General features: G+C 51.5%; 1 protein-coding gene across 3 annotated transcripts; it reads left to right on the top strand.

Moving 5' to 3' along the window:
* The first annotated feature begins 1,170 nt into the window (after positions 1–1,170).
* Positions 1,171–14,377, top strand: LOC120369015. Of its 3 annotated transcripts, none has more exons than XM_039481887.1 (2): positions 1,171–1,240; positions 9,363–14,377. In XM_039481887.1, the coding sequence occupies exon 2, from the start codon at positions 9,430–9,432 to the stop codon at positions 14,059–14,061; it is 4,632 nt and encodes a 1,543-aa protein (XP_039337821.1). In that variant the 5' UTR covers positions 1,171–1,240; positions 9,363–9,429; the 3' UTR covers positions 14,062–14,377. The 3 variants fall into 3 exon arrangements, with proteins under 3 accessions (XP_039337821.1, XP_039337822.1, XP_039337819.1); XM_039481888.1 differs by lacking the exon at positions 1,171–1,240 and adding an exon at positions 1,330–1,398; XM_039481885.1 differs by lacking the exon at positions 1,171–1,240 and adding an exon at positions 4,295–4,319.
* Positions 14,378–14,942: the final 565 nt, after the last annotated feature.

The raw sequence follows: 14,942 nt of genomic DNA, 5'->3' as shown, positions 1-14,942 counted from the left end.
TGGCCTTTCCTGGCTTTGTTTGGATACAGGTGGGGAAGAAGGTTGCTTTAAATGTGTAATCCCTCTACACAATGAATACTCTGAAGGGTTAAAAGTCTGACCCAGGGCTGGGTGCCTGCTGTTTATCTGAGCCAGTTGATTCATTGTACATCCCAAGTAAATTGATGAACAAGTGCACTTTGCAAAAAAATCCCTATAACTTTTTTTCTTTCTGCTTTTAGTTTAAACGCACGCTTTATAAATCCCCAAAGCAGGTCACCAGGGACAGCAGAAATCCAGGGGCCTTGAAAATTCAGTGGGCCTGTGGTCTTTTTCTGGAGCTGTTTTGCTTGTGCTATGCAGCACTTAAGCTTTCAATTTAAGTTAAGAAAACATTCTCTCACTTCTAGTTGTTGCACTGAATTTCTCCTCGGTCTGCACTGCTTGTCTCTTTCCTCTGCAGTCGGACAGAATCACTGCAGCACCAACCGAGCTGTAAACTACCCTGTTCTTCTACTGGGGAGTATTACGTTCAAAGCCTATGCTGAGCACTGAAATGTGTTACAACTAAACTGGTTCATCCAAACCAAACTTAATTACTGAGGCCTTGTATACACTAGAAAAGCTATACCAAAAAACCCGCCTGGTGGAGATGCAGCTTATACTGGGTGCAAAAGAATTCTTTTGTTGGTAGAACGTATGCCAGTTTCCCGAACGAAATAAGCTATACCCGCCAAAGGGCTTCTTTTGGTGGTGTAACTGCAGGTACACTAGGGCTTTTGCCAGCATAGCTCTGTTAGTTGGCAGGGGTTTGGTTTGGTTTTTTCACACTCCTAACGGCCGTAGCTGTGGGGGCAAAACATTTAAACGTAGACCAACCCGGAATCTCAGCACAGATCACAATGACAATACTTGTACAGTAACGTGTCTTGGATTGACACATTGCTAGAGAAATATTCAGGTCAGGTATAGAGAGGCCTGAAAAATGTCGTCTGTTCCTTTAATTGGGTTTGAAAGGCGAACCTGCCTTGGCGGGGCGTAGTACATTGTGTGCTCCTGCCCAGCACAGTCATCTGCGTGATGGCAGAAGAGGGAGGGGGAAGGTCTGCCCAGTACAATACTCAGTTGGATTTTATAAGTTTATAGCTATGTTTTGTTTCTTTTCAGGAACTATATAATCGTGGTGCTTAGAGTGGTCTGAAAGGAACAGAAACACTTAGCCTTGAACTTCTGTTCTGCTGCTGCTTCTTGTGCCTCTGAGGTACAAAACGTATCTGTAAACTTATAATCTATCAAACTGATGTTCAGGGGCTTAAAAAAACAGAGACCCAGGCTTCACGCTCAATAAAAGACTCTTGGGGTGGGGAAACTGGCACCGCACTATTCCGAGGGACAGGTTTTTGGAGACCAGCGTTCCAGGTAGGTTGGTGTGAAACAGTCACACTCCCCCTTTCCTCCCCTGCCTGGCCCCAGGAGACACGCACAGGCTCCCGGGCTCGTTCGGCAAGGGGCTGCCCAGAGTGATGGGCACCACCCCGGAGGAGCAGGGTAATTCCATAACCAGTAATGGCAGGGGCAAAATGAGTTAACGGCAGAGCCCACAGAGCTCCCACGTGCACTGCAGATAATCTGGTGGTTCCTCCCGGGCCGCACGGCCGTGCCCCATACCCGGCAGGCTCTGGCTCTTACTGAGAAATAAAGAAGTGCCTTTTATGGACTAGATCACTTATGTAAGAGCCCCTGGATTTTGTGAGAGCTGGAAGGAATGATTGTGAACTCTACAAAATAGTGGAGGCTCAATGCAAACAAATGGATTACAGCATCCAGCTATGCAAATAGCTTCAGAGCACAGCCCATTTTGCTGAGCATTAATTGCTACACCAGGACTGTTGCATAGCAACAGCTGCATTTGTACAGCTGACAGCTACTGCCCCTGAATTTCTCTGCCACCCTGAGTGACAAATTGAAAAGAAGGGGGCTGTCCCCAGGAAAGCTAGTAGGTGCTAAGAGCACCTGTGTCAGGCCAGGGAATCTACTAGGGCTACCCTGAGTACCCGTGAAATTGTGTACGCAGCAGTGGAACTGGAGTCGCATGTGTGGCTGGGACATAGGGCGAGGCGGGGATTGAGGTGGTGTAGACCAGTCAGCTAGTGGAGTATGTGCAAGAAGGGGTCATTAAAACAGCTAGTTACAGCTCAGCGTGAGTGGCTTCAAAGCTGGAATGACTGGCAGCAAGGACCTGCGCATCACAGGTACTGCGGTAACTTTCTGGGCTGAGACTAGCAATCTTAGTGCTGGAGCAGCCCTTCCCCCAAGGAGTAAATCTCGCTGAAGATCCCCTTGTTGCGTTCCTGACCAGGCCCCCAAACATGGGTGATCCTCACAGATCCACATGAAGCTCCTGTGTTCCCAGCAGATACTCAGCCCCCCTGTACCCTGGTAGCAGAACTGTGTGGCCATAGCTTCTCCAGAGACCGCCTTGATAGGGTGATAGATTCTGTGTGTGCATCCAAGTAAGAAACCCCTGAGCTCCATCCCCAGGGAAAGAGGACAAGTGGGGAAGAGACTGGAGAGCAGGTCATAGAGGTTAAGGACAGCAGGAACCATTAGATCATCTAATCTGACCTCCTGTATAACACAGGCCATTACGGTCCGCCTCGTTACCTATGTGTTAAGCCCATTAACTTGTTTGGCTAATGCATGAATTCCAGAGAGTGATCAGTCTGGGTCTGAAGCCACCAAGAGGTGGAGAATCTGCCACTTCCCTCGGGAGTTCGTTCCACTGTTAAAAATGTGGGTTGGATTCTTAATTGTACTGGGCTCCAGCTTCCAGCTCCTGGCTCTTGTTCTGCCTTTCTCTGCTAGATGAAAGAGCCCTCTAATACCCCCAGGAAGGTATTTATACACTGCACACAAGTCACCCCTCCTTCTTTTTTATAAACCACGCAGGTGAATGATTTCTAGGCAGTAATCTACATAATCTGTAGGGAACCCTGCCTAAAGGACACTGGGTGCCTTAAAGAGCCCCCCAACACCATTTATCCCAAAGCGAGCCATATGCCCAGTCTGTTTCTTGTACCATCCCCGGTTCACAGTACTGCCAAAACAGAGACAAATTGGTGAGGAATGCTAGCTGCTGAGAGCCGCTGTCCCCAGTAGACCTGAGAATGGAAGCAAGTAGCAGCCTGCAACTCATCTGCACCATAACACCTATAACCCTACACTCAGCACTGAAAACTACAGGGGAACCCAAAAGACCAGGTTACCCTGATAGATGTGCTCTGAGGAAGAGAAGAATGTTGCTGCAGGTAATGGAGAAATCTCTCCCCTGAGGTCACTCTGCAGCCCAGGGAGATGAGGCACAGCCAGAGGCAGGACTACTGTTTCCAGCTGACGAGGGGATGGGTCAACTGGAGATGAGATATTGAAATAAATCCCCAGGACTGAAAGTGTTAAACCAGAGAGTTCTGAACAAAGGATGCCCCGAAACAGCTGAGTGGCTCTGGGTCGCTGGGGGGGGGGGCTGTCAGTTCATTGATGATAACCCCCCCCCCCTTATTTCCTTTACAAAATGCAAACTTTTTCCTCCCTTGTAAATCTTCAAGTTAATGGAGCTAGGAGTGAACCCCACTGGTACCAGCTGAGTTATGGGGGTGTAAATGAGATCAGAATCAGGCCCCCAGCCTGCACACCAGGAATAAAATAAACTACGCACAAGCAGAAGAGAGACATGCCCTGCGAGCTGTTAAGAATGGGAGCTTGGTATCATCTTAGTGACGCAAGTGGAACGTGGGCTCTGTGGACTTGCTGCTTCCCCGTCCTAGAGCCCAGAGAGTTATTCACGCCTGTGCAAAGGGGCTGTACAGTGCCACCCCCTGCCTTGCACACTCTCTGCACAGGTCCAGGTAAAGCAGGGGAGAGTCACCACCTTTCCTTTCCCAGGATTGGGGCCCCCAGATTTGGCCTTTGAGGACTGATAACCTTGTCCCTGGCAAGAAACTGTTCAGATCACAACATGCTTTTCCTTATATCAAGCAGATCCAAATCAATCCTGTATCTGCCTAGGGTCTGCCTTCACAAACCCCATTGCTTGAACCCCCCCGACCAGCCCTAACAAGGAAGACGTTCAGTGTTTTGCCATCATAACCACTTCCTGATCCGCCATCGTTCCAGCATTCCTTTGAGCCTACTTCGCTAATTCCACAGTAGGCAAAGGAGTGTGTCACACAGGTGGGGGCTAGTCAGTAGCCACATCCCTGAGTGTGCTATAAAGTCAGGCCAGATTGCTGGCCAACTGCTTGAAAATGGCTGCCATCCTCAGAACCTGGGCTTTCCAACAGGTAAAAGAACCCATGCCTCTCCCTTGGGAAAATGGCAATCGCCTCCAGTTGGAGTAGTTACTGCTGAGCCCCGTCTCTTTGAACAGTCAGGCTGAAACCCCCCCTCTCCTCTCTCTAGTGGGGTTTGAGGCTTGTTTTCTCCATTGTTACTCTGCAGACTGGGGGAGGGATTTGCTCTGACATGCAGTGAAAACAGTTACTATACAGAGCCGTGGAGAGATGCCAGCGTTGTACCTGTGCCTTTAGAACGTTGTCTCAGGAATTCCAAGCTGTCTCTCAGCAAACACCTTTCAGACACTCACTGGAGATAGAATGATAAAGGAGAGTAAAACTGTGTGTAGTAAAATGATATCACTGGCTTTTGTAAGGGGAAATGGTGCCTCTCTAACCTGTTAGATATTTTCTGAAGGAGCTAAAGCAGTGGCTGAAGGAGACCCACTAAGTGTCATGTACTCACTCTTTCAAAAGTCTTTGCTAAAGCCCTACACGAAACCCTGGTAGGGACCCTTTGTAACCAGGGTGTGTGATAGTCTTGTTATGAATTCAAAGCTGGCGGAGAAATGGGAAGTAAAAAGTAGCCAGTGGTTAATACTGGGGTGCCCAGGCATCAGTTGTTTGAAAAATATTAAAGAGCTGGAAGAAGGAGTGAGGATTAAAAAGACTAGGACGGTTCAGCTAGGAAAGGAGACGACTAAGGGGGGATTTGATAGAGGGCTATAAAATCATGAGTGGTGTGGAGCAAGTGAAGAGGGAAGTGTTATTTACTCCTCCTCATAACACAAGAACCAGGCATCACCTAATGACATTAATAGGCAGCACGTTTAAAATAAACACAAGAAAGTCCTTCTCCACACAGCGCACAGCCAACCGGTGGAACTCTCTATCAGGGGATGTTGTGAAGGCCAAAAGTATAAGTTGATTCAAAAAAGAGCCAGATAAGTTGCTGGAGGACAGGTCCATCAATGGCTATTAGCCAAAATGAGCAGGGATGCAGCCCCATGCTCTGAGTGTCTCTCGCTTCTGACTGCCAGAAGCTGGGAATGGGCAACGGGCTGGATCACTTGATGATTCCTGTTCTGTTCATTCCCTCTGGGGCACCTGGCATTGGCCACTGTCGGCAGACAGGACACTGGGCTGGATGAACCATTGGCCTGGCCCAGTCTGGCCGTTCTTATGTTCTTAAGGGATGGTTGTAAGATTTTGAACTTGTAAACGAAATGATTCTGAGGGGTGGCTGAGACTAGGGAGGAGAGCAAGGAGCTTCAGAAGGATCTAACAACGTGAGATAACTAGGAAACATGATGGCAGATGAAATCCAGCCTAGCCCAGTGCAGAGTGATGCATTCTGGGAAGAGTAGTGTGAGCAGCTTGCACACTGATTGGCCTCAGTATAACATCTCGAGGGGTGGGAATGCAAATACCCAAATAGGCTTTGAATCCAGCACTTGCAGTCCATTGGGAGTGTTTGCACAGACTCCAGTGGATTTTGGATCAGACCCTAAGGGTCCCTGGGGAGAGATCACTGAAGACACCAACCCAGTGTTTAGTAGCTTTAGAAAAGGGACTAGGAACCCACAAGTAATTGTGTGATACTAACTGAGGAGTGCTCTCTAGCACTCTCACAGACCAGACACTCATTGTGTCAGCAATACACTAGATCTTCTAGCTTGACCTCCTCTTTCCCCGTGTCCTACCTTTGTCTGTGTGTCAGCTCTCCGGGTCAGGAGCATTGCCTTCTTGTATGTCGGGAAGAAGCCAAGGGCATTGTGGGTGTTACTGAAAATATAACAACGGCAATAGAATGCTAGGATGTATTGCGGGAAACATGTATGAATCATAGGACTGGAAGGGACCCTGAGAGGTCATCTAGTCTAGTCCCCTGCACTCATGGCAGGATGAAGTATTATCTAGACCAGGGGTTCTCAGACTTTTGTACTGGTGACCCCTTTCACACAGCAAGCCTCTGTGTGACCCCCCCATATACATTAAAAACACTTGTTCATGTATTAACACCATTATAAATGCTGGAGGCAAAGCAGGGTTTGGGGTGGAGGCTGACAGCTTGTGACCCCCCATGTAATAACCTCACGACCCCCTGAGGGGTCCTGACCCCCAGTTTGAGAACCCTTGATCTAGACCATCCCTGACAGGTGTTTGTCTAACCTGCTCTTCAAAACCTCCAGTGATGGGGATTCCACAACCTCCCTGGGCAGTTTCTCCCAGGGCTTAGCCACCCGGACAGGTAGGAAGTTTTTCCTAATGTCCGACCTCAACCGCCCTTGCTGCAGTTTAAGCCCATTGCTTCTCGTCCTGTCCTCAGAGGTTAACGAGAACAATTTCCCTCCCTCCTCCTTGTAACAACCTTTTATGTACTTGAAACCTGTTCTCATGCCCCCGCTCAGTCTGCTCCTCTCCAGGCTAAACAAACCCGATTCTTTCAATCTTCCCTCAGAGCTCCCGTTTTCCAGCCCTTTCATCATCTGTGTCGCTCTTCTCTGGGCTCTCTCCAGATAAGCCATTATTACTGTTCTCTGCCCTTCCCTCGAATCCCGCAGTGAGTGGTGACCACTCAGCCCAGAACAGGATCCAGCAGAAAGAGAGAAGAGCTGGGAATGGTAACGAAATAATGAACGGCCTGGGGGGGAGGGGCTTCTAAAGAGAGGATTAAAAAGAGCAGGGCTATTTATTTAGCATGGAAAGGGAGTGAGGAGGAAGAGAGAAGCTACAGGCATTATTATTATTCATTCTCATTGCTGTGGAACCAGTGCCTGCCCCCGTCTAATAACACTGTGTGGTGCATTGTACAGGACTGACTTATGCAGCCTTCTCTGCTCTGAAACCCAGCCACGGTCTAGCAGCCACACGACCTGATTGTTTCAGACAGGAGGCAGCGAAGAGCCTGGATCCAACTGAAATTATTGGTGGAACTTGGGGAGTGACTTGGCCAGGGCTTGGCCAGCCATTTCCCGTGGGTTGTTAACAATCCCGGGCGGTCGAGGCTCCGAGTCCAAGTGCGGCACAGGGGCAGTTAGTCCGTAGTGACTGCCTCCCGTCACCAGCCTCGCTTCAGCATTCCCTTAGCGCTCCCGTGCAAGGGTTAACCCAGGCGCTCTCAGCTCACAGGCCTAAGTGATTTGGCTGTAGCTCGGACCGTGGGGAGGGAAGAAGGGGGTTAAATGTGGGGAGTCCAGGATAACAACACACCTTGCCCTCCAAACAGTCAGAGGCTGAGCGAGAGGGGCCAGGGCTAGCCTGGCTCCAGTGGCCCTGATTCCCCGGCTGGGCCAGTCACTTGGGGTCTCTGTAACACAGGGAGCCCCGCAGGGGTGTTACCCATTACACCCTGTGGCGCTCAGCTCCGTCTTGCAGCCATGTGAAGAGCCTTTGAGGGAGTGAAAAGAGCGCAGTGTCCAGTGGCACAGCTGTGGGATCTTCCCCAGGAAAGACACCAGGGCACAGCAGGTGTGCTGAGTGGAATCCAGCAGTTCCCTCTTCCCAGGGCTTGCAGGGGGGACACAGGAACATAGGCAGATGGAAGCAGACCCCAGGTCTCTCTAGCCCAGTATCATGTCTCTGACAGTGGCCAGCACAGCTGCTGCGGGGGAAGGTGTGAGATCTCCTCGGGGGGAGAGGGGGCGTAATCTGCTCCTCACATTAGGTGTGATCCTGATTTCTAAAATGAGATACTGAAACATGGTGGGCTAAGGAGCTAAGGGTCTAACTGTATATACCAGGGGGCCATGTGCCTGGAGCGACAGTCAGCTCTGTTCAGTCTAGCGTAGGGGGTAACGTCTGTCAGTGCTGGAGAACAGCTGGAGCTACATCCATGCAGCGTTGCCTAGTGGTTGAAGCCCTGAGACCCGGTTCTCCTCCCAGCTCTGCCGCGGCTTGCTGTGCTGCAGCGTGAGAGAGGGGTCTGAGCCAGGCCCCAGGGAGAATGTGAGAGCAAGCGTTCCAGAGCCGTTCTCGCTGGGGCCGGAGAGCAGGTGCAGAGACGTCAGAGGGGCATTAGTGCAGGGAGGACCAAAGGGGCTAGGAGGTTCGTAGCCCCCCCTTGGATTGCGCCCACCAAACTATCATCCAGCCTAGCCAGTTAATACCCAGATGTAAAGGGATTGTGGAGGATGCGATGCCTCCATTAGCGCATGTGGCACATCTGTCCTTGGTGTGCAACTGGCTGGCAGAAGGCTGGGGGGAGACTTGTTACTTCCAGCTTTTAAAGGGGAGAAAGATGTTAGCAAAGGAACTACGGGCCACTTCCCCTCGCTTCTGACCCCGGAGATATGCTGGAGCCCAGGCTGCAGGCTCGGTCGAAGGACATTCGGGTGGAAATTCAAAGAGCTGTAATTGAGAACTAGCACGGCTTTCATAATACACTGTCAAAGACGAGGACAGACATTAATGAGCCCTTAACCTCGCCCCTGGTTAATCCAGCTAGTGGCCTGTGTGCAGCAGGGAAGTATGGTCACCCCCACCTTCGAGCTGGCTAGAGACAAGAGGAGGGTGTCTAGCCGCAGGGCCCAGCAGCCCGTGGCTGGGCCTGGACGGCAGCCCTGTCAGTGGCACAGCAGGGGTTGTCAGTGGCAGTGAGCTGCAGTGAAGAACTCGCTTGTGGGGCCCGGTGTCTTGTAGGCTGGTATTTGTCGGTTTGTGCAGGGCCTCGTCCAGGCGTCCTCCGCCGAATGGCCACAACTTGAAATCTTCCCTTTCCGATTGTGGGGGGGGGGTGTGTCTGAGGGGAGCGGATTCCCAGCTGATAGACAAAAGTGAAATGCTAGTCTGGGTCCAAACGTGCATAGAAGATAAGTGCCAATCTCCACGAGGCGCTGAGAGGGAGCTGCCAAACATGGCGATAGGCCCCTTGCTCTGGCAAATGGATAACGCTTTGCCTTCCTGGGTGGATTGCTGAGTATCAAGGGTGCTAAGACCAGTTGCCGTTTGAGAGGATATACTGCTAAGGGGAGGAGGAGGGTTTCTGTAGCTTTTACAGCTTAAATTCTCTGTCCTCTGCTTTACTGACTGTTTCTCTCTTTGTCTCTCTAGTGAGGATACAGCGGAGACAATAGCAATAGAGCCTAACAATCAGCCAAAGTCTCCCCTGGAAAAGTTTATGGTCAGACTGTGTACACATCACCAGAAGCAATTCATTCGTGTGCTAAACGACATCTACACGGAAGTCCAGCCAGGCTGCGAGGGCCGGCCGTTACCTGAATCCGAAAACATGGATGCAGCTACTTGCAGCTCTGGTTGTAGCCAGCAAAGCACTGAAAATTGGAAGAAGTCTGCTCCCTGTTCTGAATTGAAGCCCCTTACTTCCTCAGACTCAGACAGAGACCCAGTGGGTCTTCATAGCCCTTTGCGTGCTGCAGGGCAACCCTTGGAGCAGCACGCAGAGGTGAAATCCATGAACAGGATGGAGAATTTCAGTACTGCTTTCAAAAAAGACTTCTCTGAACACTCTGCTACTAGAAGTAGTTCTGTTAGTCCAAAGGATAGTTCCACCCCAGGATACCTCACCACTTCGAACTCTTCCTCACTTCACTTCCATCCTGGCACCAGGAGCCCGGAAGGACAAACCCCTGGACAGGAGCAAGAGGCTGGTGTCAGAAAGTGTGAGGATGACAAAGACCAGATCCAAGGCAAGGCCTTAGCAGACGGCTACGTTGCTGTCAAAGTGGCCCATGTGAACGGCAGTGAGGACAAGTCAGACAGCTGCCTAGGCTCTCAGAAGAACTCTTCCAAAGCTTTCCCAGAAGAGGGTTGGGATTCAGGGTTTCCAGTGAACTCTCCTAGAAGAGCTGACAAGGAGAACGCTTTGCAGTGCAGCTCCAAAGCCTCTTTGCACCAGGATTTAGAAATAAACGAAGAAGATGCCAGACCAAAGCAAGAAACCCATCTCCATGCCCTGGGGAAGGCTAAGGGGGGCTACCACCCGCATGCTGGCGACAAGCATCCACGTGAGCATGCCAGAGACGGATGGGTGGCCTCTGCCCCAGTGCCAGTGATGCACAAAGCCTCCAGTGGGCGCTCACGAGCTAAGGCAGGGTCCTCAGCCGTCAGAACAGCTCGGAAGAACAAAAGGGCATCGGGGCTGAGAATAAACGACTATGACAACCAGTGTGACGTTGTCTACATCAGCCAGCCAATAACTGAATGCCACCTGGAGAGCCAGCGGTCAGTGTCGTCCCGGAGGACAGCTCGGAAGAGCACCCGCGGGTATTACTTCAACGGTGAGTGCTGCGAGCTGCCAACTGTCCGCACGCTGGTGAAAAGCTCCCGAGTGGGGCCGGCACTGAGGACGGAAGCGCTGCTGAGTGCTAAGCAGAGCCCGGCGCGCTCCGGAGGCGAGCCTTCGGGGGCAGCCCCAGCTGGGCGGGAAGAGGCTGACAAAAGAGCTTCCCTCAGGCTCCTGTCCAAAGGGGCTCCCCCCAGCAGAGAAGCTAACGAGAGAGCCGAAAAGGAGCCCAGCCAGGGCGGCTCGCTGGAGTCAAGAGAAGCTGCTTACACTGAGCCACTGCTGGCTCTCTCTGCTCCCCCCTGCCCTGACAATGCACCAGAAGGCGGCTCGGCCACCACGCAGCCTCTAGCCATCGGCCCCTCTGCTGCTGAAGGAAGTGAGGAGAGGATGTGCCAGCTGCTGGAAGAGCTGGAGGCAAATGTTCTCCAGCAAGCTAGCAGCAGTGCTGACCTGTCTGGAGACTGTGAGCCCACAGAAGACAGCAGCAGGGAGGCTACAGATTCGACACCTCTTTCTCTGCCAGAAGCTGCTAGTAGGGAGGAAGGTTCTCCAAGCTCAGAAATACAAGTTGTTCCGGCGCCTCCTGCCGGCCTGGACCCGGCGCCTCCTGCCGGCCTGGACCCAACTCCTCCTTTGCAGCTTCCTACCAGTGCAGAGCTGGTGCACCATGCAGAGCCTCCTCCTTTGCAGCTTCCTACCAGTGCAGAGCTGGTGCACCATGCAGAGCCTCCTCCTTTGCAGCTTCCTACCAGTGCAGAGCTGGTGCACCATGCAGAGCCTCCTGCCAGCCTGGACCCTGAGCCTCCTGCTGGAGTAGACCCAGAGCTGGCTGGAGCACTTCCTGGAGAGCCCCCAACTAGTACAGACCTGGAGCTTCTTGCCATGCCCCCTGCCAGCATGGACCTGGAGCCTCCTGTGCAGCCCCCGGCGAGCTTGGAGACGGAGCCCCCGGCGAGCTTGGAGACGGAGCCCCCGGCGAGCTTGCAGTCTGCCGATGTGACCACAAGCGTTCCTGCTGACCCACAAGCTGCCGTAAGGGAGGTGCAGGAAAGCCCACCTGAGCCAGGGGAGGCCATGCCGACTCTTGCAGAGCTCAGTGGAATCTTGGCAGGCGAGACTGCCCCAGAGAGCAGCAGGCTGTGTGAGAGAGAGAACGGCGATGGCGAAATGCCACCAGGACCTGACACTTCGGAAACAGATGGTAAAGGGACCGGCTTGTCCAAAGAAAGCCCAGAGAAGAAGCAAAAGAAAGGCAGGAGAGCGCTCGTAGCATCAGACCGGCGTCTCCGCAGCCAGCAATCCCAACCACCCACAGAAGGCAGTGCTGAAAAGTCTGGTTCTTCCACCTCTCTGCAGCTTCCCTGTCTTCAGATTAAGCTTTCTAAAAGTCCCGGTGCAAAGCGTTTTAGGAGGGAGGTGCACCTTGATGGAGCAGCATCCGTGTGCTTCCCAAAGGATTGTTTCCACAAAACACTGCTGAAGAACATCCAGGGCCCAGGCACCGGGAGTGCCCTAGAGAGAGAGCCCGTGCAGCGGGGAGGAGATGAAAATGGCATTACTACTAGGCAAACCTATAAAAGCATGTTGGCAAAAGAGGGTGCAGCAGAGAGAGAAGGGTCATCAAAAGATGGCCCCCCTGCTAAAGCCAGCCATAGTAAGTCAGGGGAGATGCTTGAGATCTGTGTAGAGGCTAATTCTGATAAGAGAAGTGTTCTCCTTCCTAGGGAAAGTGGAACAGGTGTACAGGATGCAGAGCGATCGGATGAGAAACCAGGTGATGTGGAGAACCCAGACAATGCTGTAGATGCTGGAAAGGTACAGTATAAAGATCTGACTGATTCGCCTACAGGTCCCAGTAGCAAAAGTGGAAGCAAACACGTCCCATCCAAGACTTGGAAGCATAAAAAGCTGGCCCTCCCCGTTTACAACCTGAGACACACCCCTACACCTGTGGACACCGCAAAAAAGAATCTTCCAGGGAAGGAAGTTCTGCAAGCAAATCCGAGCCAGAAGGAAGAACGCAGTTCAGGGAACAAAGACACCATAGATTTGAAGGAGGTGGACACAGTGGCTGAGGACAAACCAAAGTTTGTGGAGTGGTGTGCTGAGGAAGAGAATCAGGAGCTTATTGCTGACTTCAATGCCCAGTATATGAAAGTTCAGAAAGGCTGGATTCAGTTGGAAAAAGAAGTACAGCCAGCCCCCAAAGTAAAGAACAAAGCTGACAAGCTGAAAGAGATTTGGAAAAGCAAGAAAAGAACCCGGAAATGCAGGGCGTCTCTCGAAGTTCAGAAGCTTTCTCCTGTCCAGATGCTGTTTATGAAGGCCTTCAAGTTATCCAACATTTGCCGTTGGTTCTTGGAGACAACTGAAACCAGGTCGCTAGTCATTGTGAAGAAACTCAATACCCGTCTCCCCGGAGATGTGCCCCCCATCAAGATCCCCCTGCAAAAATATTGTTCTTCCAGCCTGTATCCCAGCTCACTGCAAGCTGAACGCTTGAAAAAACACCTCAAGAAATTTGCTGCAACTACCCCTGCTAAAAATAACTTGAAGAATCAAAAGTTATGGGCCAGGCTTCGGGAGAACGCTGACAGTACGGAGCCCGGGGAAGCCGCCAGTCCCAACGGGATGTCTCCTTGTGAGACGAGCTCAGAAGAAGCTGGTGAAGACAGAAACGTGCAGCCCCCTCCAAGTCTGCCAACGCAGGCCAGCACTAGGATTCTGCGGAAATACTCCAATCTGCGGGGCAAACTGCGAGCCCAGCACCGCCTGGCAAAGAACGAGAGAAAGGGGGAGAGTGCAGCTGATCATCCCTCCGTGGAAAGTAAGCAAAGCCGGAAGAGCGTCTGCATCAACCCGCTGATGTCTCCAAAGCTGGCCTTGCAAGTCAAAGCAGATGTGTTTCCTGCTAAGTCCATGCGAGCGGAAGCAGCGGTAAAGGGAAGAAAAGGGAAAAGCAGGTCCCAGGAGGACTCCTTGCCCAAAGCTGACCCTCAGCCAGGCAGAAAGAAGAGAACGCTGCGGGAGGGCAGCGCTGTGCCAGAGCCGTCTCACTCCTCCAGTAAAGACAGGCTGCCAGCTAAGAAGGGCAGCAAAGTAAAACATTCCGAGGGTCCTCCGAAAGCTCCTGCTACCCGAAAGCAGGCTGCCATGGAAAGAAGCAGTAAGCTCGAGAAAAAGGTGTCTTTGAAAGAGAAGAGAGTCCCGAAAAGGCAGCTTGGCAAAGGCAGACTCCCCATCCCGAAAGTCAGAGAGAACCCCACCAAAAGAGCTGCAGCCCCACCCAGCCAGGAAGGGCTCACAAAATCTGCAAAGCCGAAGCCTGCGGGGGAGCCCTCTACCAGGTCACAGAAAGCAGCCGATAAGAAGCCCAGCAGTGGGAAAACTCTGACCAGGTCTATGAAGAAAATTCAAGAGAGCAGCACGTCCCAGGGCAAGAGAAAATTAAGGGCAAAAGTTGACTGTTCACACAGCAAGCGAACACGACTGGATGCAAAATAACCAAGAGAATGGTAGCCGTGGAAAAACTGTTGTATAGTAGTAACCCTTGATCATGCATTAACTGAAGCTGCTTTTATAAGCTGTAGCAAGCCTTCAAAAATCCACAGCTAAAGGATTACACCTGGGATTTTAGGCATCGGAAGGTGTGTCTCAGACAGAGAGGAGAGCCGTCTGTCTCTACTGTTGAGGGAAGTTACTGCAATTCGAATGTTCCTTGGATTTTAAGCTTGGAACCAGGCAGTTTTAGTTGAAAGTACAGTGCCTTATTTATCATTTTTAAACAAATAAAGAAAAAAGCTAGTCTGTGTGATTTAAAGGCTTGCATTTTATACTTGATGCACAAGCACTTGTACTGTAGCAGAAAGGAAACCACCTTCATGCACATAAAGTAGCTTTCAGCAGCCTCTTGAGGGGCATGCACACAAACCCTTCCCTTTGCATTAAACATCCTGACTGTGTGTTTGTGAGTGACATTGGAAGCAAAACCAAAAGCATTTCTCTTGGAGCCAGAGAGGGAAGGGGGAATTGGTCATTACGCCGTTCATTAGCAGCAGGTGGTGGGCAGGTAACTGTTTAAAGATATTAATTGTTGGCTACTTGCGTGTAATTTATGGTCTTTAGGGTTAGACAGCGATTTCTGCTCTGCTGCTTCTTAAGCCTTGAGGTGGTGTGGTCTGATCTAAACCGCCGGGGCAAAGGGGTCACTGCTTGGCATATTGCCGCTAGTTCTGTAGCATCTACAGCTGTTTGCAGGCACAGTGGGCTAAGCTCATCCTTGGGGCTCTCCGGTATGTCAGGGATGAATTGGTCCCACGGTGCCTTACTGTTGGGCAAAACGCCCTCTCCAATCAGCGTTTTGTTTCATAGCACCTGGATCCATG

Source organism: Mauremys reevesii, linkage group 7 (assembly GCF_016161935.1).
Source record: "Mauremys reevesii isolate NIE-2019 linkage group 7, ASM1616193v1, whole genome shotgun sequence".
Taxonomy (NCBI): domain Eukaryota; kingdom Metazoa; phylum Chordata; order Testudines; family Geoemydidae; genus Mauremys; species Mauremys reevesii.
This window is presented reverse-complemented; position numbering and strand designations above follow the sequence as displayed.

Bases quoted from the DNA above. Each gene is read 5' to 3' on its own strand.
- LOC120369015 (XM_039481887.1), top strand. From the start codon at position 9,430: ATGGTCAGACTGTGTACACATCACCAGAAGCAATTCATTCGTGTGCTA.